Source organism: Petaurus breviceps, unplaced genomic scaffold (assembly GCF_028583685.1).
Source record: "Petaurus breviceps papuanus isolate PSGF00001 unplaced genomic scaffold, PetGlider_PUasm1.0 90849, whole genome shotgun sequence".
Lineage (NCBI taxonomy): Eukaryota > Metazoa > Chordata > Mammalia > Diprotodontia > Petauridae > Petaurus > Petaurus breviceps.
The window spans coordinates 11,641,297-11,669,289 of record NW_027187361.1 but is presented as its reverse complement, the minus strand read 5'-3'; the positions used below and the strand labels follow the sequence as shown (position 1 = coordinate 11,669,289).

The following is a 27,993-nucleotide window of genomic DNA, read 5'->3' as shown; positions in this document are numbered from 1 at the left end:
GATCTTTGATCTTCTTCCTACTTATTACCTGTGTGATTTTGAACAAATCACATAGCTACTATGAGTTTCAATCTCTTCATCCATAAATAGAGTTAATAACACTCTATTTGGTATGTGATAATATTATGGAGTTTTTTGAGAATCAAATGAGACAAAATGTATAATGATTAGTAAACCTTGAAACATTATATAAGTGCCTGATATCAACCTCACTATTATTATAAATATTTAATATTATATTAATATATTAATTATAAATAATTATTAATCCCATTTTCCTTCTTCCTTTCTTTCTTTTGGATAGAATTCATATAGAAGTTGCCTTGGGACAAGTTGCTGTCCTACTATTAAGGAGAGAGGAAGCTAGGTGGTGCAATGGGGCAGTGGGCCTGAACCCAGGAAGATGAATCTTCCTGCATTCAAAGGCCTTAGGTATTTACTAGCTATGTGACCCTGGGCAGGTTACTTAAACCTTTTTGCTCCATGAATTTCCCATCTTTAAAATGAGCTGTAGAAGGAAGTGGCAAACCACTCCAAATACTTGCCAAGAAAACCCCAGATGTAAACACAAAGCTTGAGCACTAGTGAAATGGCTTAGCAACAGAAATTATGGCTAGGGATAAGGCCTGATATAGAGAACTTCCTGATGAGGAAATTCCTTCTAATAATGCAGATTACAACATCTCTGCCATTTATAATCTCAGAAATTTTCCCAGTAACAAAATGTAACAGTTACTTACCTAAAGTTACATAGTCAGTATATGTTCCTGGCTTTAAGGACAGCTTTCTAGTCACTATGTCATACTACATCTATGTCTTACTATTTTTTTAAATTTAATGTTGTTATTGATAAAAAAGCAGCAATATAATATATCCCCCCTTTTCTGTGTCTTAATGAAATGTAATGTTTCCTGATTCATGTTAAATAATTTTGTCTTCTTTCACCATATGGCAGGATGAAATGTCTTCAGCTTTAGACATTTAGGAACAGGATTAGATTTTTTGAAAAGATCTTTCTGATTTCTTGTAAGGATGATGAGAATTTTAAACAATAAAATGTTTAAATTAGAATAATGTATCAAGTTTACTTCCCACCAAATAAAGGAATTAATTTACAGTATCACTTGCAAATATCCATTCAGGCTTTGTTTGAAAATTCCAACATTTGGGAACTCTCCACCATAATACATCCATTTCTACTGTTGGATAGATAAAACTACTAGAAAATTCTTCTTTGTTTTGGGCCCAAAGTATCTTCCCTGTAGTTTACCTCCATCTTCTGTAGTTATACAAAAAATCATTTCTCTTCTTTTCCCACAACAGACCCTAACATATTTGAAGAAATCACTTATGTAGATCTCTCTTTAAAATTCTTTTCTGTAGGTTAAACGTTCCTCATTCCTTCAGCCAATGTTTTCTTCATTTAACATGGTTTCCATGCTTTCTACCTCCCTGTCTCACTCCTCTGATTTCATTTGAGTATACATGTGTCCTTCTTAAAATGCATCAAAATTTCCAGACTGTTCTCACCTTTACAGAGTATGAGAAGATCACTACTTTCACTAATCACAAATATTTTACCAAAGGACAAAATAAAGTCTTTTTCGTGGAGATTTTATTTTATTTTATTTTTTTAAATAAGTTTTTATTGGTTTTAATTTTTTTTATGACACTATAATTTCTTTCAGTATTTTTCTTCCACCTCCTTTCAGAGAGCCATCCCATATGAAAAATAGGATTTTAAAAACAAAAAACAAAAATAAAATGAAGGTAATCAACATAACTGAGTAGTATATTGGAAATTTTTTTAAAAATTCAATGTGCAATCTATAGCTTGTGATCTGGAAATTCTCTTCTCCTTTCATCTCTGCCTTTTCATCATTTCTCATGATAGTCTAGATCTTTAATTTTTTAAATATTAATTTTGTAATTATTTTTATCAATTTATGTAAAATGCATCTTATAATTTTATTGATACAGACTTAAAACAAATTAACTTTGGTAGTATTGAATAGAGGAGAACATTTTTTTTTATATCTAAGAATAAATACTGGCTTCAGCTTGCATTATAACATGAATCTTAGTGCTTGAGGCCAATTAGTTTTTTTTTAACAGATATTCTATTTGTAATGTTGTTTATGTCATAGCATAAACTTAAGACACCAGTGAATAAAATGTTAGTAATGTAGGTTAAAATGAAAAGTGTGTCATATGTAATTTTTTTTTTGGTGAAAATCAGAATTGAAAATATATAAGAGCACATTATGCTAAAGAGTATGGGACTATAAGAGCAGCTAATACCCAGAATTGCAGGTTGGGTACCCAAAACATTGTTTAGATTTCTTCAAGTTTAGAAGAGTAACTTTGAAGGACTCTGGGGGGGTTCTTTAGTACTACCACTCAAAAGCCCTAACAGGTGTGTTTTATCCAATATCAGTGATCAGTTACCAGCTGCCTAATGTCCATTAACCAATTAGTTTGTACAGAATGACATTTATTGAAAAAGTAAAGGAAGGACAAAATCACCAAAAAAGCAAACAAACAAAAAACCAGGCAAAAACCCAACACTCTCCTACCCTCAGTGAAGGCATACTCTCCCCCTACAGTCATTAGAGAGAATAGATTTAAGCTTGATGTGGTTATTATCATACATTCCCTTTCACCAAAATTTATTTCTGGATTTACCAACCTGATGATTTATTTTTATCCTTGCTTGCTGAACCTCATGTCTTGGTTTCTGGACTGAGGCACTGCTGGGTTGGATGAAGTAGTTTGCTTCTCTTAATCTGCTTCTTCCTTAAACTTGATTGTTGCAGCTGCTGGCTATGGACTCCATTTTCAGGCCCTCTAGTGGCTCTTTTGACTTCTTTTTTTTTTAATGCTTTATTAACTTCTGATTTACATCATATGTTTCTGCCAGATTTTGAGTTACAAATTTTCTCCCTGATTTTCCCCTGCCTACCACCCCAGAATAGCAGTCCCACAGGATATCCCCTCCTCCAATCTGCTCACTCCCATATTTTCTCCCATATACCTTTTGACTTTTCCAGTGGATCTCTATGCCTCAGTGCCTGTATATCTTATTTCCCAATTACATGTAAGATGGTATTAATAATGGTATATATATATATGTATATATACACACATACATATATATATATATACACACATATATATTTGAATATTTGATTTTAAAACTTTCAGTTCCAGATTCATTCCCTTCCTTCCTTGTCACCCACCCTTACTGGGAAGATAAGCAGTTCAGTATAGGTTGTACATGTGTGGCTAATGCAAAACAATAACATAGTAGATATATTGTAAAAGACTGACTATATTTCCCTCCCTCCTATCCCACCTCCCACTTGTTCTATTCTCTACTTTGATCCTGTCCCTTTTCTTTTTTTTTCTTTTTAAGCAATCGGGGTTAAGCAACTTGCTCAAGGTTACATGGCCAGTTATTTCTGGGTGTGGTGCTGAGTGTCTGAGCCCGGGATTCGATCTCCAGGTCGTCCCGACACTGGAGCCAGTGCTCTTACTCACTGAGCCACCTGGCCGCCCCTCATCCTGTCCCTTTTCAAAAGTGGGTGCTTCCAATTTCCCTCCCCCCCAGCCTGCCCTCCCTTCCATCATCCCTCCTCTCATCCCCTTCCCCCGCTACTCTCCTGGAGGGTGAGATACCCTATTTAGTGTGTATTTCACACCCTCCTCAAGCCAGATTCAATGGGAACAAGGTTGACCCATTCCCTTTTGCCTTCCTATTCTTCCCCTCCATTGTAACCATTTCCCCTTGCCTCTTCTGTATGAGAGAGTTTACCCCAATCTGTCTCTCCCCATCACCTCTCATTATATTCCTCTCTCACCTCATAATTTCACCTTTTAAGTAGTATCATCCCTTCCTGTTAAATTTGTCCTGTGGCCTCTATCTATGTATACCTGTAATCATATATATACACATTCACATATGTATTCATATGCCTATATATATTTCTAATCCCTTCAACTACTGAGAAAAGTTTCATAAGTTACAATTATTGTTTTTCCATGTAGGAATGTTAATAGTTCAACTTTGATAAGTTCCTTATGATTTCTTTTCCCTGTTTACCTTTCCATGCTTCTTTTGCTTCTTGTATCTGAATGTCAAATTTTCTATTCAACTCTGGTTTTTTCAGCAAGAATGCTTGAAAGTCCTCTAAGTTCCACTGAATGACCATATTTTCCCCTGAAACATGATACTCAGTTTTGCTGGGTAGGTGACTCTTGGTTTTAATCCCAGCTCCTTTTACCTCAGAAATATCAAATTCCAAGCCCTTCGATCCCGCTGTGTAGAAGCTGCAAGATCCTGGGTTATCCTGATTGTGTTTCCACAATATTAAAATTGTTTCTTCCTGGCTGCTTGTAATAGTCTCTCTTTAATCTGGGAATTCTGGAACCTGGCTATAATATTCCTAGGAGTTTTCTTTTTGGGATTTTTTCAGGAGGTGATCAGTGGATTTTTTCAACCTTTATTTTGCCCTCTGGTACTAAAACATCAGGGCAGTTTTCTTTGAGAACTTCCTGGAGGATGATTTCTAGGTTCATACTTTGGTCATGGCTTTCAGGTAGTCCAATAATTTTAAAATTCTCTCTCCTGGATCTATTTTCCAGGTTAGTGGTTTTTCCCAAGAGATATTACACATTGCCTTCTATTCTTTCATTTGTTTGGATCTGTTTAACAGCCTCTTGATTTCTTATAAAGTCATTAGCTTCTATTTACTCCAATCTAATTCTGAAGCAATGATTCTGCTCATTGAGCTTTTGAGATTCTTTTTCCATCTGGCAAATTTGGCTTTTTAAGGCATTCTTCTCCTCATTGCCTTCTTGAGCCTCTTTTGACATTTGAGTCAGTCTGTTTTTTAAGGTATTATTTTCCTCAGTCAGGCTGTTGACTCTCATTTCATAATTTTCTTGCATCGTTCTCATTTCTCTTCCCAATTTTTTCTCCACTTCTCTTATCTGCTTCTTAAGGTCCTCTGTGGCCTGTAACCAGCTCACATTTTCCTTTGAAGCTTTTGGTGCAGGAATTCTGACTTCACTGTTTTCCTCCTGTTCCATGCTTTGCTTCTTTTTGTCCCCAAAATAAGAGTGTAATGTTGGAATCTTCTGTCTGCTTTGTTTCCTTTGCCTGCTCATTTTGCCACTCAATTATTTGACTTTTGGGCTTTTTGCCACAGTAGGACTCTGCCACCAGATGGGGGAGCTTTTGTCCCAAACACTGGAGTTTTCTCAGCTGCCAGAGGTATTAGATGGGTGCCCTCTCTGAGGTCTCCACATGCTCTGGCAAGCTGGACATACACCCTAGGACCTCCACCCTAGACTGCAATCCAGATCCAATCAGGTTAAAGCAAGAGCGATTATCCCTCAGACTGGTACTTGATCCCCCTACACTCTACAGGCCAGGAGCTGAAGCTGCCATGTGGCACTGGCTGGCTGTGCCGATGTCTCAGCAGCATCTCGTCCCTGGGTTAAAAGCCATGCACTCCCACTTACTGGTGCCAAAGTCCAGACTGAACTGAGCTCTCACTTTGTCCTTCGTATCTATGTGTTGATAAATCTGGAAACGGCCACCACTGCTGCTGATTTGGAGTCCCTCTGGCTGGTGGCTGGTCAGGCCCGCCCTGGGGCTAAAGTTCGGTTCCCAGAGTGCTCCATTGGGTTCCTGGTGGCCTACCAGGCTGTCCTCAGTGGGAGGTTAGCTTCTCTGTGTCATTTTGTGGGTTCTGCAGCTCCAAAGTTTGTTTAGAGTCCCCTTTTTACATGGTTTGGGCAAGGTGGAAGCTGGAGCCGCAGGAAGGTCATGCTTCTACTCTGCCATCTTGGCTCCTCCCCAGGATCTTTTGACTTCTTAAAATTCAGAAGGTTATAACAGGATCTTTTCTGTCTCTAATACTCAGAGACTTAAGATCAGAAAAGATCTGATCAATTGATAAACATTATTATGTGTCTACTATGTGCTAAGAACTGTGCTGTTAGGGATACAAAAAAAGGCAAAGGCAATCTGCCTACAAGGAGCTTATAATCTAATGGAAGAACCAATTACCCCTCCCACCCCACCTCCCCAAATAAACAAAGCAAACTTCATACAGGAAAAGTAGGAGATAATTTACAGACAGAAGGCACTAAAATTAATGGAGTTTGAGGAAGGCTTTGAAAACACAATAATACCTTGCATTCGTGGCTCAGTTGGCAACCTGGGTAAGTGGGGGTCAGGCACCCCTTTTGAACCATCCACAGGCCTTGTGGCCTCACTTGCTACCAGGGAAAAGAGATTTTATTTACTTGATTCTTTTGAATTGATACTCAATTGTAACTCAGGATTCAATTAAAGATATTTTGTCATGAAATAAGCCAACAAGAGTCAACAAGAATACTTATACCTATTCTGAAACAGGGAAGGAAAAATAGCTCCCCCATGAGGATTTTTTGGAAGTAGGCTCATCCAACCTTCATATCAGTTGTTGAAGTGGCTGATTTTTATGGACAGTTGTTGGCCTCTCTATTTTACCTTGATTTTATAGATACCCTAATTGTATAGATGTAAGCTGAGGAAAATATTCCTAACATTATCCTTACTATCTTTGGGCTCTGATAGTTTTCCTTCCCCCCCTCATCTAAATCATACACACTGAGTGAGAAAAAAAAGATACAGGCAAAACCAGATATGATCTGTGTTAGACATGGAAGGGTTGCGAATTTATCTGAATTAAGATATATAAACATTTCCAGCAACTTATCACAAGAATAATACACTATGATGAGGTAGGATTTATACCAGGAATGCAGGGCTGGTTCAATATTAGGAAAACTATTAGGATAACTGACCATATCAACAACAAAACCATATGATTATCTCCATAGATGCAGAGAAAGCTTTGGACAAAATGCAGCACCCATTCCTATTAAAAACACTAGAGAACATAGGAATATATGGAGCTTTCCTTAAAATGACAATTAGCATATATCTAAAACTGTTAGCCTGTATTATAGGTAAGTAGGGTAATTTAGAAGCATTTCCAGTAAGACCAGTAGTGAAACAAGGATGCCCATTGTCACCACTGTTATTCAATACTGTACAAGAATGTTAACTTTAGCAATAAGAGAAGAAAAAGAAATTAAAGCAATTAAAATGGAAAAAAGAAGAAACAAATTTATTATTCTTTGCAGATGATATGATGGTACACTTAGAGAATCAAATAAAAAAACTACTTGAAATAATAAACAACTGTAGCATAATGGCAGAATATAAAATTAGCCCACATAAATCCTCAGCATTTCTATATATTACTAAAAAAATCAAACAGCAAGAGATAGATAAATACTATTTAAAATTACCGTAGATATTATAAAATATTTCAGAGTCTACCTGCAAGAAAAATCCAGGAAATATATGAGCACAATTACAAAACACTTTTCACACAAAGTCAGATCTAAATAATGGGGAAAATAGCAGTTGCTCATGGATAGGCAGAGCTAATATAATAAAAGTGACAATTCTACATAACTTAATTTACTTATTCAATGCCACACCAACATACTGCCAAAAAATATTTTATGGAGCTAGAAAAAATGACAAAATTCATCTGGAGAAAAAAAAGAGGTCCAGAATATCAAGGTAATTGATGAAAAGAAATGCAAGGGAAGGTGTTCTAGCCATACCAGATCCTAAATTGTATTATCAAGCTGCAATCATCAAAACTACTTGGTACTGGCTAAGAAATAGAGTGGTGGATCAGTCGAATAGGTAAGGTTCATAAGACACAGTATACAATTACTTTAGTAATCTACTGTTTGATAAATGCAAAGAGTCCCCTTCTGAGATAAGGACTCACTATTTAAGAAAAACTGCTAGAAAACTGCAAAAGAGTATGATAGAAGCTAGGCACAGACCAATGGCTTACACTGTGTACCAAGGTAAAGTCGAAATGGGGACAGAATTTAGGTATAAAAGCTGATACTATAAGCAAGCTAGGAGAGCAGGGAATAGTTTACCTGTGAGATTTAAGGAAAATGGAAGAATTTATGACAAAATAAGAGATAGAGAACATTATGAAATGCAAAATAGATCATTTTCATTACATTAAATTGAAAAGTTTTTGCACAAACAAAGCCAATGAAACCAAAATTATAAGGGATGCAGAAAGCTGGAAAACAAATTTTACAACCAGTATCTCTGATAAAGCCCTCGTTTCTAAAATATATAGAGAACTGAGTCAAATGTATAAGAATACAAGTCATTCCTCAGTTGATAAATGGTCAAAGAATATAAATAGGTGGGTTTTAGTTGAGGAAATTAAAGATATCTATATCATATGTGAAAATGTTTAAAATCACTATTGATTACAGAAATAAAAATCAAAACAACTCTGAGGTACCACATCAAACCCATCAGATTGGCTAATGTGACAAAACAGGAAAATGATAAATGTTGGAGAAGATGTGGGAAAATTGGAATGCTAATGCATTTTGGTGAAGTTGTGAACTGATCCAACCATTCTGGAGAGCAATTTGGAACTAAGCCCAAAGGGCTATAAAACTGTGCATATCCTTTGACCCAACAATTCCAATTCTAGATCTGTATCTCAAAGAGATCATACAAATGGAAAAAGGATCCACATTTACAAAAACATTCATAGCAGCTCTTTTGGTGGTGTCAAAGAATTGGAAATTGAGGGGATGCCAAGCAATTGGGGAATTGTTGAACAAATTGTGGTATATGAATGTAATGGAATACTATTGTTACCTAAGAAATGATGAGCAGGTAGATTTAAGAAAAACCTGGAAAGACTTAGGTGAATTGATGCTGAGTAAAGTGAGCAAAATGAGAACATTGTACACAGTAACAGCAACATTGTGGGATGACTAACTTTGATAGACTTAATCTTAGCAATGCAATGATCTAAGACAATTCCAAAAGACTCATGATGAAAAATCCACATCCACATCCAGAAAAAGAACTATGGAATCTGAATGCATATTGAAACACATTATTTGCTGTTTCACCCTCTTTTTGTTTCTTCTTTCTTGTGGTTCCTCCCATTGGTTACAATTCTTCTTTACAACGTGACTAATGCTTTCGCATGTTTCACATATATTAAATATGAATGTATATATATTGCCTATATCAGATTGCATCATGAGGTGGGGGGAGGAGATGGAGAGAAAAATTTGGAACTTGAAATCTTATGGAAATGAATGTTGAAAACTAAAAATAAATCCATTAATTAAAATTTAAAAAAAAGAAATATATATATATATGTACACACATATTATATATATACATATATGCACACACACATTTCATCTCAAACCCACTAAATATTTTGACTACATTCATACAAAGCAAAACTTTTCATAGTTCTCTGTCACTTGACTTTAATGGCTATTCCTTTCTCCATGTCATATCCTCACATCTCTCATCTATTCTTTTCCCTCCATTCACATAGCCACCACCCTCATTACTACTCACTTGAATTATTGTAATTACCCCTAATTTATCTTTCCAATTTCCTCTCCAATCCATTTTCTATGCACTGCCAAAATAATTTTCCCAAGTCACAGTCCTGAACATTTCACTCTCTTGCTCAAAGACTTTCTTTCTTGCCTTTAAAACTACATAACCTGACTCTAATCTTCCTTTCCAACCAGAGTTTATATTGCTTCAGGCACTCTGAATTCCATCCATGCATGTTAATTTTTCACTTGCACTGGAGAGGGAGCAAATAGATTCATGCTAACCATCCTCTTAATGTTTTCTATGAACTCCCTTTGCATTAATACTTTTTGTATTTCTCTTCTACCACATCCAATAAATTGCCATGAACCGTCTGCTTCACCTTTGCAACATCTTTTATTTATGCCCCCTTCTTTTTTTCTGTCACTGCCACCATTTTGATGCAGGCTCTAATCACTTCACACTGGCCTATTGCAATAGCCTGCTGCTTGATCTGCCTGCCTCAAATTTTTTCCCACTCTAATCCATCCCACATGACTTTCTTGCTGTTTCTTAAATAAGATACTGCATTTCTTGGGTTTGGACATTTTCTCTGGTAGTCTGGAATATCTAGAATGCTCTCCTTTCTTAGCTCTGTCTACTGGTTTCCTTTAAATCTCAACTAAAATCCTTTCTTAAGGAAGCTTTTTTTCCCAACCCTTATTAATTCTGGTGTCTTTACTCTTTTAATTATTTCCTGTTTATCCTGTGAATAGCTTGCTTATACATAATTGTTGCTTGTTGTATTCTCTATTGTATTCTGAGCTCCTTAAGAACAGGAACTGTCTTTTGCCTCTATATTTAACCCCAACACTCAGAAGAGTGCTTAGTATACACTAGGTTTTTAATAAATGTTCATTGACTGACTGCCCTAAAATAAGGGAATTTTCCATGTAAATGTTGTCACTGAATTTGATGAATTTTCTTCCTTGCCCCAACCATTTTAGATTCACTAAGTGATAAGAGGTATTAAAACAACAAAGCATTCAGAAACATTTACCTTATGTCAAAAGGACCTTTGCCACAAATGATATCTGGAACCCTTCCTTGAGATGTTACAATTACTATGAGGAAATCTTACTTCAAAATCAACACAGACCATTGCAAAAAACTCCATATGTGCCCAGAGCCATACACATATAGTCTTTGATCACTTGAGAATCATTAGAATACTACATAGCCTGAATGTTCCAAATACCTTAAAAATTCTATGAAAATTAACTTCCTTGTAAGGTAATCAACTCTTTCAATACAATAAAATCAATCATTCAACATTTCTGTGCTGTGAAAAGCAAGACAATTAATGGCCTCTGCTTAGACTGAACCAGCAGAGTGAAGGTGGTAATTTCAGAGAATATCTATTGTGGGAGGAAAGAGAATGTTTCACATTTCATTGCATTCATAGTCATCAAATAGTAGGCAGGGAACAGGTTAATCAGTGTGAGAGGTTTTGAAGCAAGTAGATACATACTCAGGGGATGTTGTTTGGGGGCTGAGCTCCAGCCTCCAGAAAGACCACCTAGATTCCAGGGCTGGCACTTGATGACAAGGGAACAGAAGAGGAATCCTGTTAATAATAATTGTAACAATAATTATAACTATAATGTAAATATTACTTTAAAGTTTGCAAAGTATTTTCCATATATGAACTTGATAGGCAAGGAATACTGTTATCCCTTTTTTACAGATGGGAAAAGTTAAATAATCTGCCTAAGGTTGAACAGCTAATTAAGTATCTTGAGGCAGAATTTGAACATAGGTCTTCCTAAATCCAAGACCAGTGCTATATCCACTATAATGGTAATTATAAATGAATTACAAAATGGAGTGGGTGGGGAAACTTGACAAAAATAAAGAAGGTCTGTTTTTAGAATTGTAGCTCAAGATTACAGTAGACTAGGCAGGAAGAGTCCCTTGATGGTGAACCAATGTTGAGGAAAATGACCCCAGGACCTACACATGTCAGATTTAAGAGGTATTTAACTAAATCCAGCTCGATAGGGATAGAGACAGAGACAGGCTAGTCATTATTTGGCAACAAATACTTGTAAATGTCTTTTTTTTTTGTCTTGTCTTTTCTCATTTACCAAAAGGAAAATTGTGTCCTAAATGCTAGGACTGCTTGTTTATAGTTAGCTCTCTTGGATTCATCATACAGTTCTTTCACTTCTATATTCCTTGGTAAGAAGTAAGGAGGCTTTAGGAATATTTCATTAAAAAACTCTGAAAAATGAGTTGCCAAAGGCAAATAATTCATCTCAAGGTAGTCGACTTACTAGTGATAAATTTTTCTGTATCTAGTTTGATTCTCAGAAAGCAAACTCTTTTTTTTTTTTTGAGCCAGGAGAGGACTTGGTTTGCCTAGCTTGGCATAAGTATCTAGAACTTAAACTCTAATGTAATAAATTACAAACTTTAATATTAGATCATTGATTGTTACCAATAGTTGGATTTATTTAAATTTTCCATTTTTTTACTGCAAACAACAAAATGAAGGCATGAAATAATGTAATTGACTTTTAAAATTTTTTTTAAAGTTGTCTGAAACTAACATTCAATGAAAAACTCATTTGATAATTTAATCATTTTTGTTTATTTCAGGAGCTGTTGGGCTTTAATATCAATTTGTTGCTTATTTTGGAGAGTGAGTGGATCAAACCCAGCTATGAATTCTAGGCCTAACATTGTACTCCTCATGGCAGATGACCTTGGCATTGGAGATTTAGGTTGCTATGGTAATAATACAATGAGGTAAACACCAGGCAATGTTTTCTATTCTTTTATAACACAACAAATAATTCAAGCAGTGAGTATCTTTACTTCTAATTAAGAATTTCTTTTTTTTGATAATCCCTATAAGCCAACACAGATATGTTAACCTCAATGGTCAGTGAGGCAATGAGATTAGCCCTGCCCTAGGCAATCTTAAGAACTAGTGAAAGTATTTCTGGTGTCCTGTACTACCATTCCCTAGCCTTCCTTCATAATTTCTTCACATACTTTCTCCAGGATACTTCATTCCACTGTCCTCTCACTCTCAGGAAAGGATTTATTAGCATTTTCACTGGTATCAATTTAAATTCAGTGTTATTAATATCAGGAATATTTAAATTTTAGAACATTTCTCATTGTGAAAGAAAGGGTTTTGCCCTGTGTTAATGTAGTATCAGACAGACTTGAATAGATGAGGCTTTTTTTTCAGAAACCTTATCATTACCCCTAGAATCACACCATATAGGCAGCCACATACTTTACCCTCATTAAGAACCTTTGTGCAGTATACAGAATCATGATAAAGCAGTCATTGGGGATTGATTAGAGTGGGTGGAGAGAGCACAGCCAGTATTAAGGACACCTGTGTTCTCACCATTTTATGTTGAGCAAGTTGCTAATTAGTGCAGATAACAAATCGTGTGAAGTGGTTGCATATATTAAAATTTATAGTTATAGTTATGTAAAATATGGGAATTGGTTCCACTCCAATGGAAAGATGCAGGGCAAATTCTAATAATGTGACCGCTTCAAATGATTTATTATTCACATTAATTAGGACTTAGCTGTGTAGTGATATAGCTAAATGCATGAGATATTACTTGTGTTGGGCAATACTTTATGTCCTCAATATTTCCTAGTTGTCTGAAAGGTTGGCAAAATGGAGGTAATTTATTTTTTCAATATTTGGGTTAATTAGTTGGAAATATAAAGGCAGCATATTGTAGTGAAGAGAGGGCTGGGTATGAAATTAGAAAGACGTGGATTCCAGCTATCCCTAGAGTTAGAAGAAACCTCAGCAGCGTTCTATTTAAACCCACACCCCTAAATAATTCTCATTTGACAAATCTTGACCCTTCTAGCCTCTGTTTGAAGACTTCTAATGAAACAGAATTTGCTACTTTCTAACAAAGACCATTATATATAGTCATTTTTCCTGACATTAAATCCAAACTTATATCTTCATAACTTACACTCATTGCTTTTGGTTCTAACTCTTGTTGCCAAACAGAATAAGAGTAATCCCTTTTCCATATGAAACCCTTCAGAAGTGTGAAGATTGTTATCATTTCTCCCATGAGTCTTTTCATCCCTAATTCTCCAAATGATCCTTGTGCCACATGGATTCAAGGTCCTCCACAATTCTGGTTGCTTTCTTCTGAGTATTTATCTTATATCAATGACCTTCCTAATATGCAGTGCTGAGAACCAAGGAAAATATTCCAAATGTATTATGCCAAGGACAGAACACAGTGAATTCTTCTATCCTAATTTTTAGATGCTATACCTCAAACTTGAAGACCAAAATCACACAAGTTTTTTGGCCTGCCATATAATGCTATTGGCCCCTAGATCATTTTAAAACAAATTTCTAGCTAACCATTTCCCCTATCCTGTGCTTTTGAATTCCATTTACTTTGTAGCCATGGAAGATTTTTAATTTAATTCTATTAAAATTCATTTTCTTGGGTTTATTCTAATACTGACTCTAAAATCCAAATATACTAGCTATCCTTCTCAGCTTTGATAAACATGCCATTTATGCCCTTATCCAGGACTTTGATGGAAAGATGAAATGACACAGTTGAAGAAAAAAGGAAAAAAACATTTATTAATCTCCTACTATATGTCAGGCATTCTGCTAAGAATCCTTCAAATACTATCTCATTTAATTCTCATAATGACCCTGTGGAGTGATGAGGGTGTGGTGGTGGCTATTATCATCTCTATTTTATAATTGAAGAAACAGAGGCAGAAAGATGTTAAATGACTTGCCCAGGCTAGCATAGCTAGTAAGTATCTGAGGTTGGATTTGAACTCAAGTCTCCTTAATTCCAGGTCTAAAGCTTTACACACCAATGGTTTTACCTAACTGCCTTCTTGGTGCTATCAAAGGACCAAACATAGATTTCTGGGGTACTCCACTGGAGACTTTCTCCTAAAATAATATTAAGCCATAACCATTTAACTATTTCAAAATGTGTCTAATAGAACTATTGCTTAACCCACATTTATCCACTTCCCTTCCACATACAAATAGCATGAGATACCTTATCAAGCTTTTTTTTGTTTTTAAATCTAGATAAATTATGTCTACAACATTCTCCTGATCTATCAGTTTAGGAATAAATAAGGTTAGTCTGCAATGACTTTTCCTTGATGAAACCATGCTGTCTTTTTGTGTTCATGATGTCTTTTTCTAGATGTTTAGAACGATATCTTTAATAATTCTAGAATTTTTCCAGGAATGAAATGACCTATAGTTTAGAGACTTCTTCTCTTCCTTTCCCTCTCAAGTCCTCCCTTCCCCTCCCCTTCCTTTCCCTTCCCTTCTCTTCTCCCTTCTTCTCTTCTTCAAGGGTGTAGCTAATTCATGGCTATATCATACTTCTGTGCCAGGCTTGTGATCCTTCTTGAACTTATTTGTTTTCTTTTCCTGTCCAAGTGTATTCTGTAGTAGACTTTTGTAACTCTTGCGTGGGTTAGTTACCCTGTGTGAAGCATGGGTTAGTTACCTTGTGTGAAACATGGATCATCCACTCACTATGGGCTTGATAACTTGCCTCAACATGTCTTCATACAGGCAAGTCTGAGTTCCCAGAGAAGGACCACTATTATACAGCTGCAACTCAAGTTATCACAGGAATCTATCAGTAACCCTTTGCAGAAAACTCTATTTTCCCAATTTACCATTGGAGGTCAGGAGCCCTCATCATTGTTTCCATTTCCTCAAAATCAAGTAAAAATGATCATGCTGCCAAGTTCTAAACAGAAAACATTTACTTACAATGAACAGTAATACTCCAAAAATCAAAACCATTCAAAATAAGGCAAATTCAGGAATAATTAACACATCATATGCAATGTAAAAATGAAAGCCATACTCTCCTTCCAGCAGTATCAGTAGGGGAAGACAGGAATAGATTTTCAGAAACCTAGCAAAGAAAAGGGGGCACTTAAGTGGTTCAGTGGATAGAGTACTGGGTCTAGAATCAGGAAGACTTGAGCTCAAATTTGGCCTCAGATATGTCCTTGCTGTGTGAGAAACAGTTCCATAAATACTTTAATTAAATAAGCAATTGTGAAACTCCTCAGTCTGGTTCTGTAAGCAATGAAGACAAGACAAAATAGTTCTTTACCATGAGCAAGTCACTTTGCCTGTTTACCTTAATCCACTGGTGAAGGACATAGCAAACCATGCCATTATCTTTGCCAAGAAAACCCTATGAACAATATGATTGTGAAGAGCCAGGAACAACTCAACACAATAACAAGCAGAGACACATTAGTGAGGATGATCCATGTACTTGGAACAGCTCATAATAGTGAAATACAGACTTTGACATCCTTGGTCCCTTGGCAAAAAGCCTGTACCACAAGAAGTCATTTCTCTAATATAACTTCTATTCTGATCCTCATCGATCTTCTGTTCTACCCTTGGAATGATACAAAAGTAAGGAGATCTTTTAAATCATAATCATCCTGAAGGAGTACTGAGAAACAGTTCCATAAATAGTTTCATTAAATGAGCAATTGCGAATCTCCTTAGTCTGGTTCTCTAAGCAATGAAGACAAGCCGAAATAGTTCTTTACTCAACAGAATGCTGACTCATCTAATCAGTTTTAACTTATACTTACAGATACAGCAGATACAATGTGCCTCCTCCACCCTCACCACAGTTTTGTTTCTATAACTGCAGAAGAAATTAGAGAGGTTTTGATGCTTTATCTTTTAGTTTATCCTTTAGATTGTGCTGAATAACAGTAGCAGAGTTTATCTCTCTTTCAGTGAAAAGGTTTCATGGGCTTTTCCCCCAGCTAATTGACAGCATGATGGTTAAATTTCCATCAGCAGCATCCCTACAACAACTGCTGAGACCCTTGTGTTACCTGAATAATTCTGCTATCATTTGTTCACTCATTTCCCGCTACCTTTTCAACTGACCCTGTCCTTTCTCCTGCTGCGTTCTTCAATGCTCGTAATGGCTCAAAATAGAGCATCTTGGTACTTGGAGAATCACCTTTTCATTATGAAGTAAAACTAACAAAACCAACCCCAGTTAGTTATGAAACAAATAGTTCTTATTTGATCGTGCCATTGTCTCTGAAAAGTTATTTATCATTATATGAGTTTTACTCTAACAAACTCTAAAAAACAGTTACATGCAAATGCACTGAAGGAATGCAGTGGCCTATAACCTCAATCATTTGTTTTTCCTTCAATAGTTCCTCTCATATCTCTATTTGGTCTTCTGCCAGTCCATGTCTCACATTCAAATGGGAAAACTATTTCTTTATACTTGAGTTTCAATACTTTTTCATGCACAAAAGTTCTTAGCACCTTGTTATAACCAAGCTATTAAACATGGAAGTCAGTAACATACATACTTGACAAGTTAATTTTTCTTTGCAGGAGTTCATTGTTTCCCCCTCAAAGTACGTTTTTCTTTTTTTTTTCCAACAACCAAACTGCAGATATGAGGAAGGACCAGTTTTACACACTGATGATAAAAGTGCTTATCATCCTTCTTCCAATCATGTTCAAGAAAATGATTGTCAAGTACAAGCTGTATGAACCTTAATGTGTTACCCAACACCTAAATATCTTAAAGTATCCCTTTGCTCTCTTCTATAACATTCTATAATCTCTGTCACTGACAATGGCATATTCTTGTAATTGGAAAAAGTGTAAACACAAGAACTGGAAATAGAAATGAACAATGACATTAACCTACTTTAAGTAGCTCAATTTAGTTACAGATAAGGTTAATTTGTTCTAAAGAAGATGTTTAAAATTTCAATCTAAACAGCCTATGTATCATTTTCAGTTCTATTTTATTGACATAGTACACATTAGTCATATTAAAATTGCTGAATATTTTGTCAAAAGAAATACATTTGCTCTAACTATGGATAGGATTTAATGTTCTGTCTAATTGCTTGAAAAAATTAATATTCAAATAAATATTTTTCAATACTTCTTCACACATGTATAATTTTGGTAGAGAATACTGAAATTTTCAGTGTAGAGATCAACTCTGTTATAACTTGGTGAATGGTCTTCATGTTCACCCCTTTCTAGCCAACCTGGATGTCAGCCTTCCCTGTTTCCATTGAGGATGGTCCTTGAACAATACACATGTGGTACAATTTCTGATCCATCCTTGAAGACTTCTTAGTTTGGTCGTAATTTCAAGATATTGTAATTCATTGGCAAAATATTTAAGAGCATTAGCTCATGTCCATTTCACAATGGGTTACCAGAGTAGGATTGGAATTGAAATCAAAGGACATAAACTCAAATGGTGTCTTTGCCACTGACTACCTGGTGGCCCTTGGTCAAATCACCTAAATCTTTCTCAGACTCAGTTGCCCCTTCTGTAAAATGAATGGATTGCACTAGATGAACCTAAAGTTCCTTTTATTTCTAAATTTACAATTCTATGATTCTTATTGTGAGTACATGACAACATACAAAAAGGAATTACCAAAACTGAACAAAAAATCATCGTATGAGTTGGTAATCATGTAATATGGATCCATTTGGTTGGAATTAAAATCTCAATCTTCTATAATCTTTCTTTGGATTTTAGCACTCCTAATATTGACCGCCTTGCTAGAGAAGGTGTAAAACTCACTCAGCATCTAGCAGCAGCTTCAATGTGCAGTCCAAGCAGAGCTGCCTTCCTGACTGGCAGATACCCCATCAGATCAGGTTTGGAAACTTTTCAATATAGCAGTATTTTCTAATAACAAAGTGCTTCTTGTGCAATGATTCTGCAAATCTACAAAATAACTGAAAAAGTTTGTTCAAGACACGAGATACATATTTCTTTATGAATTATTTATAACAAATATCCATCTTCCAAAAGGAATTGGTAGAATTGTGGTAGGAAGTGGGCCTATAATTTCATTAGTATAGTGAATTCTGAGGTGAGGAAAGTCCTTATGTAGGTTGGCACTTTCTCTGCAACTTGTTGTCTTACACAGTTATGTAGAGGACTGAGAGTCTGGGTGATTTATCTAGGGTAGCACTAGTAAATGTGTCAATGGGTCAGAGTCAGGGCTTAAGGTCAGGGCCCCTGATTGCCCCTCTATCCACTTTAGCACATCAAAATGCTAATTTTTAAATGATAAAGATACAGCAAAACTTGTTCAAAGGAGCAGAGGAATAGATGTACAAAATAAGTAGAATTAGTTAATAGCAGCTATGTGCAAATCTGCATAGACAAGGAAGATAGGATGATGCGAGAGACAGTGACATTCTTTGTGCCTTCCTGACTTAGGCAGCAATTGTATACTACTTCTTTGGGAAGAACAGCCCTGTTCAGCTGCCACATGTTGGTCCTAGGTCCCCTACGGGTATCATTGGAGCTTCCCATTGGAACTCTAGGGAAGGTGGTTTTAAGTGGACTCAAGAGATTGGAAGATGCCAGTGTCTGTAGTAAGGATGTGAACAGAGCTAAAAGAAAGTTAAATGTATGTTGCCTTGGCCTGTTATAACATAAAAAGAGGTTTAGAATAAAGATATAATATCACCTCATTTATTTGACATTATGGGGAAAGTAGGCATTCCAATTAAGAGAATCATTGAAGTCATTCTTGTAAAGGCTGATATTTAAAACTTTTAGCCATTTGAATAGAAAACTTGACAATGGGGTGGCTAGATGGCGCAGTGAATAGAGCACTGGCCCTGGAGTCATGAGGACCTGAGTTCAAATCCAGTCTCGGACACTTAAAACAAAAACTAGCCATGTGACCTTGGGCAAGTCACTTAACCCCCCAAAAAATTGGCCTCCAAAAAGCACAAATTAAAATAGAAAAAAAAACTTGAGAATGGATTATACACATCTCTTTTCTTAAAGATTAGAAATAGGGACTGGACCTAGTATTTCAGAGTTATAGAGAGCTCCCAAATGAAGAAACTCTCCTATCAAAACAATTGGCACTTTCAACTGAAGCTTAGTCTTAGAGAGTTGCTCAGAGATTAAGTGACTTGTCTAAGGTCATATGGTCAGTATGTGTCAGGGAGAAAATTTGAACCCAGGCCTTCTTAGCTTCAGGGCTACCTTATTATCCACTATGCCATAGAATAAATACTATAGAAACTTCAACTTTTTCTTCATGACTTAGGATCCTCACAATGAATGCTAATTTTATACTGAACTGCATTATCACTTTGCTCAGATGTTACTGCCATATGTTAGGCTGGTTGCTTCTACATTGTTGCCACAGGTCTAAGTGTGCTGTGGTTGTTATTGTTACTGTTCAGTGTGTCCAACACTTTTTGATCCCATGGTTTTGGCAAAGGTACTGGAGTGGTTTACCATTTCTTTGTCCAGTTTTATGGAGGCAGAGGTTGTGACTTGCCCAGGGTCACACAGTCACTGAGTGTCTGAGGTCACATTTGGTGTTTCATCCACTGTGCCACCTAGCTGCCCCATGATTGTTGTTATTGGTTGTTTTTCTCAGTTCTTTTATCTACTTTTTGATGTTTTGAGGGGTCTCATTTCTTTTCAGCTATCACTTTCTGCACTTGTCTGTGGACTCGTAGCAGTAACCTTAGCTTCATTATCTTTTGATCTGTCCTAGGCTGAATAGTCATATAATCAAACTGAGAGTAAATAAGTTCTGAATAAGCAAAGTGTATGAATTGTGGCCTGTTTTTACTTCTCAGATTCTTTTCTCCGCTCTCCACTAACTCCACTAATTTTCCACATCTTTGAAATTGATGGATATGTGACATCTGACTCTTTAAAAAGCGAGTATCACAAACATAAACCTCTCTGAATTTCTCCTCCAAAGTTTCAGTAAGCAAATACGGAGATGATTCGTAGGAAATTATATCACTTTTAGAGATCATTCTGTAAACATTATCTTGAAAGATTAAATCCGAAATACAGAGTCAAGCCAATCCCTGGATTTCTATTGGTCCTTTTTAGGGCTCATCTTCCTCCCATGCCCAATGCCCTTTAAGGAGATATTAATCAACAGAAGATATTAAGAGTTGGGGAAATTGGTCTTGACAGTTGTATATGGAAGAAGTTCATGCTCCCCTACCGTATATGGGTTCCAGGTACCCCACTTTATTTTTGTTTCTAGTTTTGGGTGGATGAAAACTAATGATAAACAATGTAGATTTAACTGGAAAGGAGACTGGTACAATGTTCTAATTCCTGCCACTCACAGGTTTACCTCTTCCTTTCCCACCAATAAAAGCTTGAAATTCCTCAAGTTTTGCAGATGTAATCTATCTCAAAATCTATTTACGTGTGACTCTTCTCATTTAGGAGATTGATTATGAAATGCCTCATCCCTATATGAGAGATTGAGTTGGTAAATATTTGAGAGAATGGAGATCTTGATCTTCTACCTTTCAGTGTTGGAAGAGAAGACTCTTTTCATGTTTCTGAAGTGAGAAAAAGACTCTGGGAAGAAGACAACATGTAGAGGGACTGGCATCTCAATCATGGACCTATCCTTAGTTTATTACACTAGTGATGCTGGAGACCTCTCCCTATTTTTTTTTGGAGGGCAATTGGCGTTAAGTGACTTGCCCAGGGTCACATGGCTAGTTTTTGTGTTAAGTGTCTGAGGATGGATCTGAACCAAGGTCCTCCTGACTCCAGGGCCGGTGCTCTATTCACTGTGCCACCTAGCTGCCCCGACCTTTCCCTATTCTTGTGTTTATACTTTCTCTAATTTCTGTTTATGCCTGGTTTGGATAAATGGATTTATTTGCTATTTTGGATGTTTATTCACTGAAGAACTTGCATTTGGTTGGAAGAGTGTCAAGCCTTTGATATATAGTTTAACACACTTCTTCCTTCTTAAGTGATAGCAATCAGATGCTCAGCATAAACCTACAAATTAATTCCCCTAGTTTAACAATATTTTAGTGGAAGATAGACATAGTTCCAGCTCAGTATTCTTCCTCTCTCTGATGAGAGAATAGTGGTCAGTCTCTGATTTTAATCTCCTCTTCTGATAGAAACCAAAGGCTCCCTTAGAGAAGGGGAGGGAGAAGACTTCAAAGATATTATTCATGCTTCCCTGTGAGATACATCTAGAAGGCCCATGTTTATATACATAATTTACATGGACAAAACAACACCACAAACTCTTCTGCAGGGAGCAGTACTCTATATAATTAAATGATGAGGTAGCCAGTCACCAGTTTATAAATGGTTGGTGTTCCAAAAGTGCAATTGCAAGTTAGTAGTTTGGAATATAATACATTTCCCTGCAAAAATGAACATAAATGGTATTTCTCTTCAGGCTATCAAATACATGTCTATTTAATTCACATTGTCACTATACCATATGGTACTAAAGAGACCCTGGTCATCATTTATAGCATTGCCTATATGACTAACTTGAGATGCCAGGAATATTTCTCCTGCTAATCCATTAGACTGTAAGCTTCTTGATATCAGGAACTATCTTTTACCTTTATTTGGGTCCTGTGTGCTTAGCACAATGCCTAGCACATAGTAGGAAGTTAAATGTTTGTTGATTAACTGACTTGCTTGGCTTTAAGGGTCAACCCTTATTGTGACAAGGCATTTTATAATTCATTTTTATTGTTAAGTGAGAATCTGAAAAAATAAGGCATTTCTTGGTGTTTGGTTTTGTGGAAGGCTATACTATTGTGTTGTTTGTCATGGGATCTGATTAAAGCACAGTAGGACATAAAGGAAAGAGCATTGGACTTGGAATGAGATATGAATTTAGACTGCAGATTTGATACTCACTGCATTGAAGACGTTGAACAACTCTTATAATTTCTTTGAGTCTTAGGTTTCTGATTTGTAAAATGAAAAGTTGGTAGTAGATGATACCTAAATTTCCTTCTAGGTTATATCCTATGATATTATCCTTCCAGGACATAGATATATTCTATTTTTCCAGTTGTTATTGGGAAAATATACAGTGCCTGAATCATAGAGTTAAATAATGTTATTTTTTAATGCCTTAACCAAGAATTTACTTTTATATGACATAGGTGTATTTTAAAAAGCATTTCATCTGTTCATCAACTATTGTTTGGGAGTGTGTTGCTTATTTTGGATGGATGCATCAGGACATAGTGAATAGAGAGCTTGTCTGAGAGTCAGGTTCAAGTTTCATCTGACTGCGCAAAACTCTAAACCTCTTGTAGGCACCTAAATCTTCTAAGACTTCAAGCTACAGAAAGAGAATTGATCTGGCTTATGCTAATGAATCATAGATACAGCTACGCTGTTGCTTATTTTGAAAATATGATGGTGGTGGCCAAGAGAAGATTTTCATGTCTTTCATGTCTGTATACCCAGACTCCTAAAGCATGTTTCATATATTCCCCAATGTCACAAAAAGATAAGATCTGTATTCATAGAGATGGTACAGAAATATACCATATGGTCAGCCTTAATAGGCACAGAACTGAGAGTTGATTGCGCCTTTGCTCTCCTTTGATGGCCCAATATATGTTACCAACACCAGAAAAGCAGCAAGAGATTCTTTGTGCAAGTTATAAATATCTGATATTGACAGATGTAGGTTCTTCTGCATAATATAATGAAAATAAAGTGATGCTGCAGATATAGTTTGACAAAAGAAAAGTCCAACCATTTAGGACTTATTTCCACACTGTGGAAGGCATTACAGAGACAATATGTGTAATGGCTAGAGTTCTTGTGTTAGGAAGATATACTTTCCAATTTTGATTCTGACACTTTTCAACTATGTGACCCTGAACAACTCATCTAACCACTAAATGCCTCAGGCAGTTTGCCTGGAACTTATTTCCCAAGATGTAGATAAATTTATGTTAGTCAATGAGAATTCCCCACACTTAGACAGGTCCTCTCATGCTCATATCCACAGCATGTCAATTACAAGCATTTTTGTCCATACAGCTAGCTCAGTTAGTCACAGGTATATATGCCAAAAAATCTCTCACTTTAAAAAAAGGCAAAATATGTGACATTTTGTAAAAAAGAAAAAAAGAACGAAAGTAATTAGGGTGAATCCTGGTCGTTGGTCTTTAGGGTATAGTAAGAAGCCTGTGTTAACTTCAACTTTTCTGATTTGCAGGGAAAATCTGGGCCAGTCAAGACATGCAATATGATATATGCTTCCCTTACCATGTATTTCAGGTATGAGTTCTTCCTTCAATATGAATCGTGCCATCCTTTGGCTTGGTGGTTCAGGAGGTCTTCCAACAAATGAAACCACATTTGCCAAGCTGCTTCAGCAACGTGGTTATAAGACTGGATTGATAGGTACAGTTTGGGCTTGCCAGTTTTAAATGAACATAAGATAAATTTCCCAATGCAATTCAACATTCTTATAACACATCCCAGAACTGTGTCAACCAATATATCATGGAGATGAGGAAACTTGAGTAGAAGTAGGGTAGTGTAAGTGATGATAAAGTCATATGTGAACTAATGAAATAAAATGCAGTGGTCAGTTTAAACATATTATCAATCTTCCAAATAGTGAAACCTCAGAGTTGTATTTGACAATCCCTCTTGCAATTTATAAATTCAATCTATGCCAAAAACAATATAATTGAGGAAGGGTGAAGATAGATGCAACATGTATAAATAGAGAGCAAAAATAGTATTCAAAGACGCATAACAAGGTGTATTGGTAAATGTTTAATAACCTCTAAGAAAATGTAAATATGGCACATATTTAAATTTAATATGCACTAGGGCATTTTATCCTCCATTTTGTTAAGTCTAGACTATCAACAAAACAATAATTCAAGCCTTGATTTGTGATGTTTGCTAATTTCTAAGGTGTGACTGCTCATACTAAAAATTTAACAACTTCTGTTGGTATGAGCTAGATATTGATAAATTTCATACTTTAAAAATTACTTGAGAGAGGAAATTTCTTTGGAGATTCACCACAAGAATTCTACTTGTATAAATCAATTTAGTTTCTGCTTGTTTTGACCTTTAAAGGTCCAGAAGATTACTAGGAAGCAAAGGATTGTTAAGTCCTACTGGTGATGAAGTCAAGGACAGCTGTAGTACCCCCAATATATCCTTCTTGGCATTTGAGTAGCTAACACTTCATGTATTATGTTAGTGTAGACAGAGAGCTAGCCTTGTAGTCAGAGGCACCTGGTTTTATATCTGACCCATAGAAACTGTGTGAGTCATTTGGGTAAATTATTTAAACTTGAAATGGTCCAGGAACCTCTATAAGATAATAAATTATTAAGATATTACTAGTATGCATCAGTAGAGGGATTTCAACATTTGTAATTCACTACAACAATGAAATTTAAAAAATCTATACTCCATTCTATGCCCCCATCCTCAAGTATTTGATGGTGTCAAAAAGAAGAAATGGTAATTAAAGTGATGAATAGTCTGAGTCTTGATTATGATACTTCCAGTCACTTCTAGTATGGTAGAAAAACATTCTCGGAGTCAGGAGATCTGATCTGTGTTCCATCTTTGACACTTGCAGGCTTTGTGATTTTACCTAAGCTCTCTGAACTTCAGTTGCCTCAGTTTCACTTTACAGGAACCACTAGTAATGCTGTCTGTCACTTAAAGTCACAGGGAAGTTTTTATGAGTAAAATGCTTTATAGCTCATAAACTGTTTTTTTTTTGGTGAATTTCTGTTCTAAATTATAATTTATATTTCACCAAGGAAACATAATGAATTTCTTTTATAAATGTTTATTTCTATTTTTTTTCCAGGAAAATGGCATCAAGGTTTAAGCTGTGCCTCTAGAAATGACCACTGTTATCATCCACTAAACCATGGGTTTGATTACTTTTTTGGGATGCCTTTTACTCTCCTCAATGAATGCCAGTCAACAAAAACACCAGAGATACACAGAGATCTCCGAATCAAACTCTGGATTTCCAGTGTGGCTCTTGGTCTTGTGCCTCTCTTACTTCTCATTTCCAGATTTGCTGGATGGTTCAAAGTCCCCTGGACTATTGTTGTCATCACTGCTCTTGTGGCTTCCTTGTTTTTCACCACCTGGTATTCTAGTTATGGATTCATTCGTCGTTGGAATTGCATCCTTATGAGGAATCATGAGATTATTCAACAGCCCATGAAGGAAGAAAAAGTGACTTCTCTGATTTTGAAAGAGGCTCTTTCATTTATTGAGAAGTAATGAATATTTTCTATTTTCTTATCCTCCATAATTTAAAAATAAAAATCTATTTCAGAGCATGCCAGTCTCCTTGGTCTGAAAAAAAAAGATCCTGATATATTTGTATTACCTTCTATATTCCTCTGAGGTTTTACAAAGACAAAAGAAAAAAGTATTTTATTAGAAGGCAGCATAGCACAGCGGAAAGGTCCCTGCTTATGAAGGTAAAGGACTTGAGTTCAAATTCCATCTGGGACACTTAAAATTTGACTTTAGAAAAGTGATTTAAGACCTCTAGTTATGAGGGATGTGGAGTGTATGTTACCTAAGGAACCATCTAGATCTGTGATCTGAGAAAACAAATATATTGGCCATGTCTGAAATGTGTGTTTCATTCTGTCTGTTGCCATTCACCATTTCAAAATCATTTCCTCTGAAGTAATGATTGGTGACTGCTTTAATGTCATCAAGTCTTTCAAGCTGATTTTTTTTATATTATTGTGCTCACCATGTAAATTTTTCTATTACTCATGACTATGTTGATCTAAATCAATTCATATGAATTCCTAAATTTTTCTGATTTCTTCATATTTAAAATTTCTTATGGCAAAATGATATTTCTCAGTGTAATAATTAACATTAATGATATTAATACACCACAATTTTTTCAGCCATTTTTCTATCAGAAGAACCACCCACCAGGTTTTTATTATTGCAAAAAGTGTTGATATGTGTGTATGTCTATATGTGTGAATTTTTCCTGGGTCCTTGATCCCTTTGGCATATATCAATGGCAAATGGTACTGATGGATCAAAGAATGATAACTTTTAAAATATAATTTTCAAATATTCTTCCAGAGGAGGATAGTCTTCTGGTGTTCTCACTCATGTCTTCAGGACCTTTTCCACTGTAGTATTTGAATTGTTGTCATTTAAGAAAATGGTGAGATTTATTCTCCTTTTCCCATATGTCATAAGTAGGACTGACGGTTGAAAATCACAAGGAAGCATATTTTTATTCAATCTAAAATGGGATGCCCTAAAAGTTGCATTTTATTCAAATTTATAAGCTCTAACTAAATCTTTCTCTATCATTGAAGGTATTTAAGTGACATTTGGAATATGATTTTTTAAAAATGAATGCTATTATTAGTATTAGAGGTGATTAATGTTTCTCATAGGTGTTTGGACAAAATCACCTTGAGGTTCCTTCTAGGATCCCATGATCTAGTCTAGAGTCAGTCATACTGAGTTTTCTTTTCTTTTCTTGCCTTTTTTTGAGGGGCAATTGGGGTTAAATGACTTGCTCAAGGTCACATGGCCAGTTTTGTGTTAAGTGTCTGAGGTCGGATTTGAACTCAGGTCCTCCTGACTCCAGGGCTAGTGCTCTATGCACTGTGCCACTAGGCCACCTCCGATGCTGAGTTTTCAAAGGGAAAATAAGCTAATGCAATAATAATAATAGTTGGCATTGGTGTAGTGCTTTTAATACCTAATTTCATTTTCATCTTCCAACAAAAATGTTCTGAGGTAGGTACTATAATTGTTTTTATCCTCACTTTGCAGATGAAGAAAATAAGACTGAGTTAAATTATTTGCATGTAGTCACACAACTACTAAGTGTCAAAGGAAGATCCTATTGACTCCAATTGAATGGTTGGTTGAAATACCATGATATTTCTCAAGCAAAAGTTTGTTTAATTCTAGAGCCATATTTTAATGACATTGACAAACCAGTGAATGATAAACTGTAGGGTCAGGACTTTTTCTGGAATCAAACGTTTTTTTTTTACATTTCTCTTTAAGACAAATATCCTTACTCTATTTATTTCAAAATGTAGCTACCATTTCAGTCAGCCTTCACTAAAACTTCTAAAGAATGTTCTATGATTTCACATTTCGCTGTAGCTTCTTCAAATGCCAAATCTGGATTTACAGGGAGTGAGGTGAATTTATTTATTTTTTCCTTAGGTACAAGCATGGGCCCTTTCTTCTCTTTGTGTCCTTTCTTCACGTGCACATTCCACTTGTGACTAAAGAGAAGTTTGTTGGGCGTAGTAAATATGGAGTATATGGAGATAATGTAGAAGAAATGGATTGGATGGTAGGTAAGTATCACTTTAAGAAATATTAAGTTCATTCTATATGTGAGGTGACTCATGATCTCATTGAAGTGGGGACTTGGGGACTCCCTCCAGGCAGACAGATCATAGCCCATTCATGCCGTTCATACTCTGACTTTTTACCAGTTTTTCCCCTAAGTCACACAAGTCTTCCCTTGTGAGAGAGATATGGAAGGACTCTTCTAAGAAGACACAGTAGGCATGAGAGAAAGAAATTTTAGTGTCTTTTCAGACA

The 27,993-nt window shown here is 35.9% G+C and overlaps 1 protein-coding gene across 1 annotated transcript in view; it reads left to right on the top strand.

Annotated features, from left to right (window-relative positions):
* ARSH (arylsulfatase family member H) overlaps positions 1-27,993 on the top strand; it is a 47,566-nt gene that overhangs the window by 112 nt on the left and 19,461 nt on the right. Inside the window, exons 2-6 of the mRNA XM_069073054.1 lie at positions 12,128-12,277; positions 18,112-18,233; positions 23,659-23,784; positions 25,229-25,652; positions 27,607-27,743. Coding sequence (XP_068929155.1) covers positions 12,128-12,277; positions 18,112-18,233; positions 23,659-23,784; positions 25,229-25,652; positions 27,607-27,743 — 959 coding nt within the window. The remainder of the gene's footprint in view (positions 1-12,127; positions 12,278-18,111; positions 18,234-23,658; positions 23,785-25,228; positions 25,653-27,606; positions 27,744-27,993) is intronic.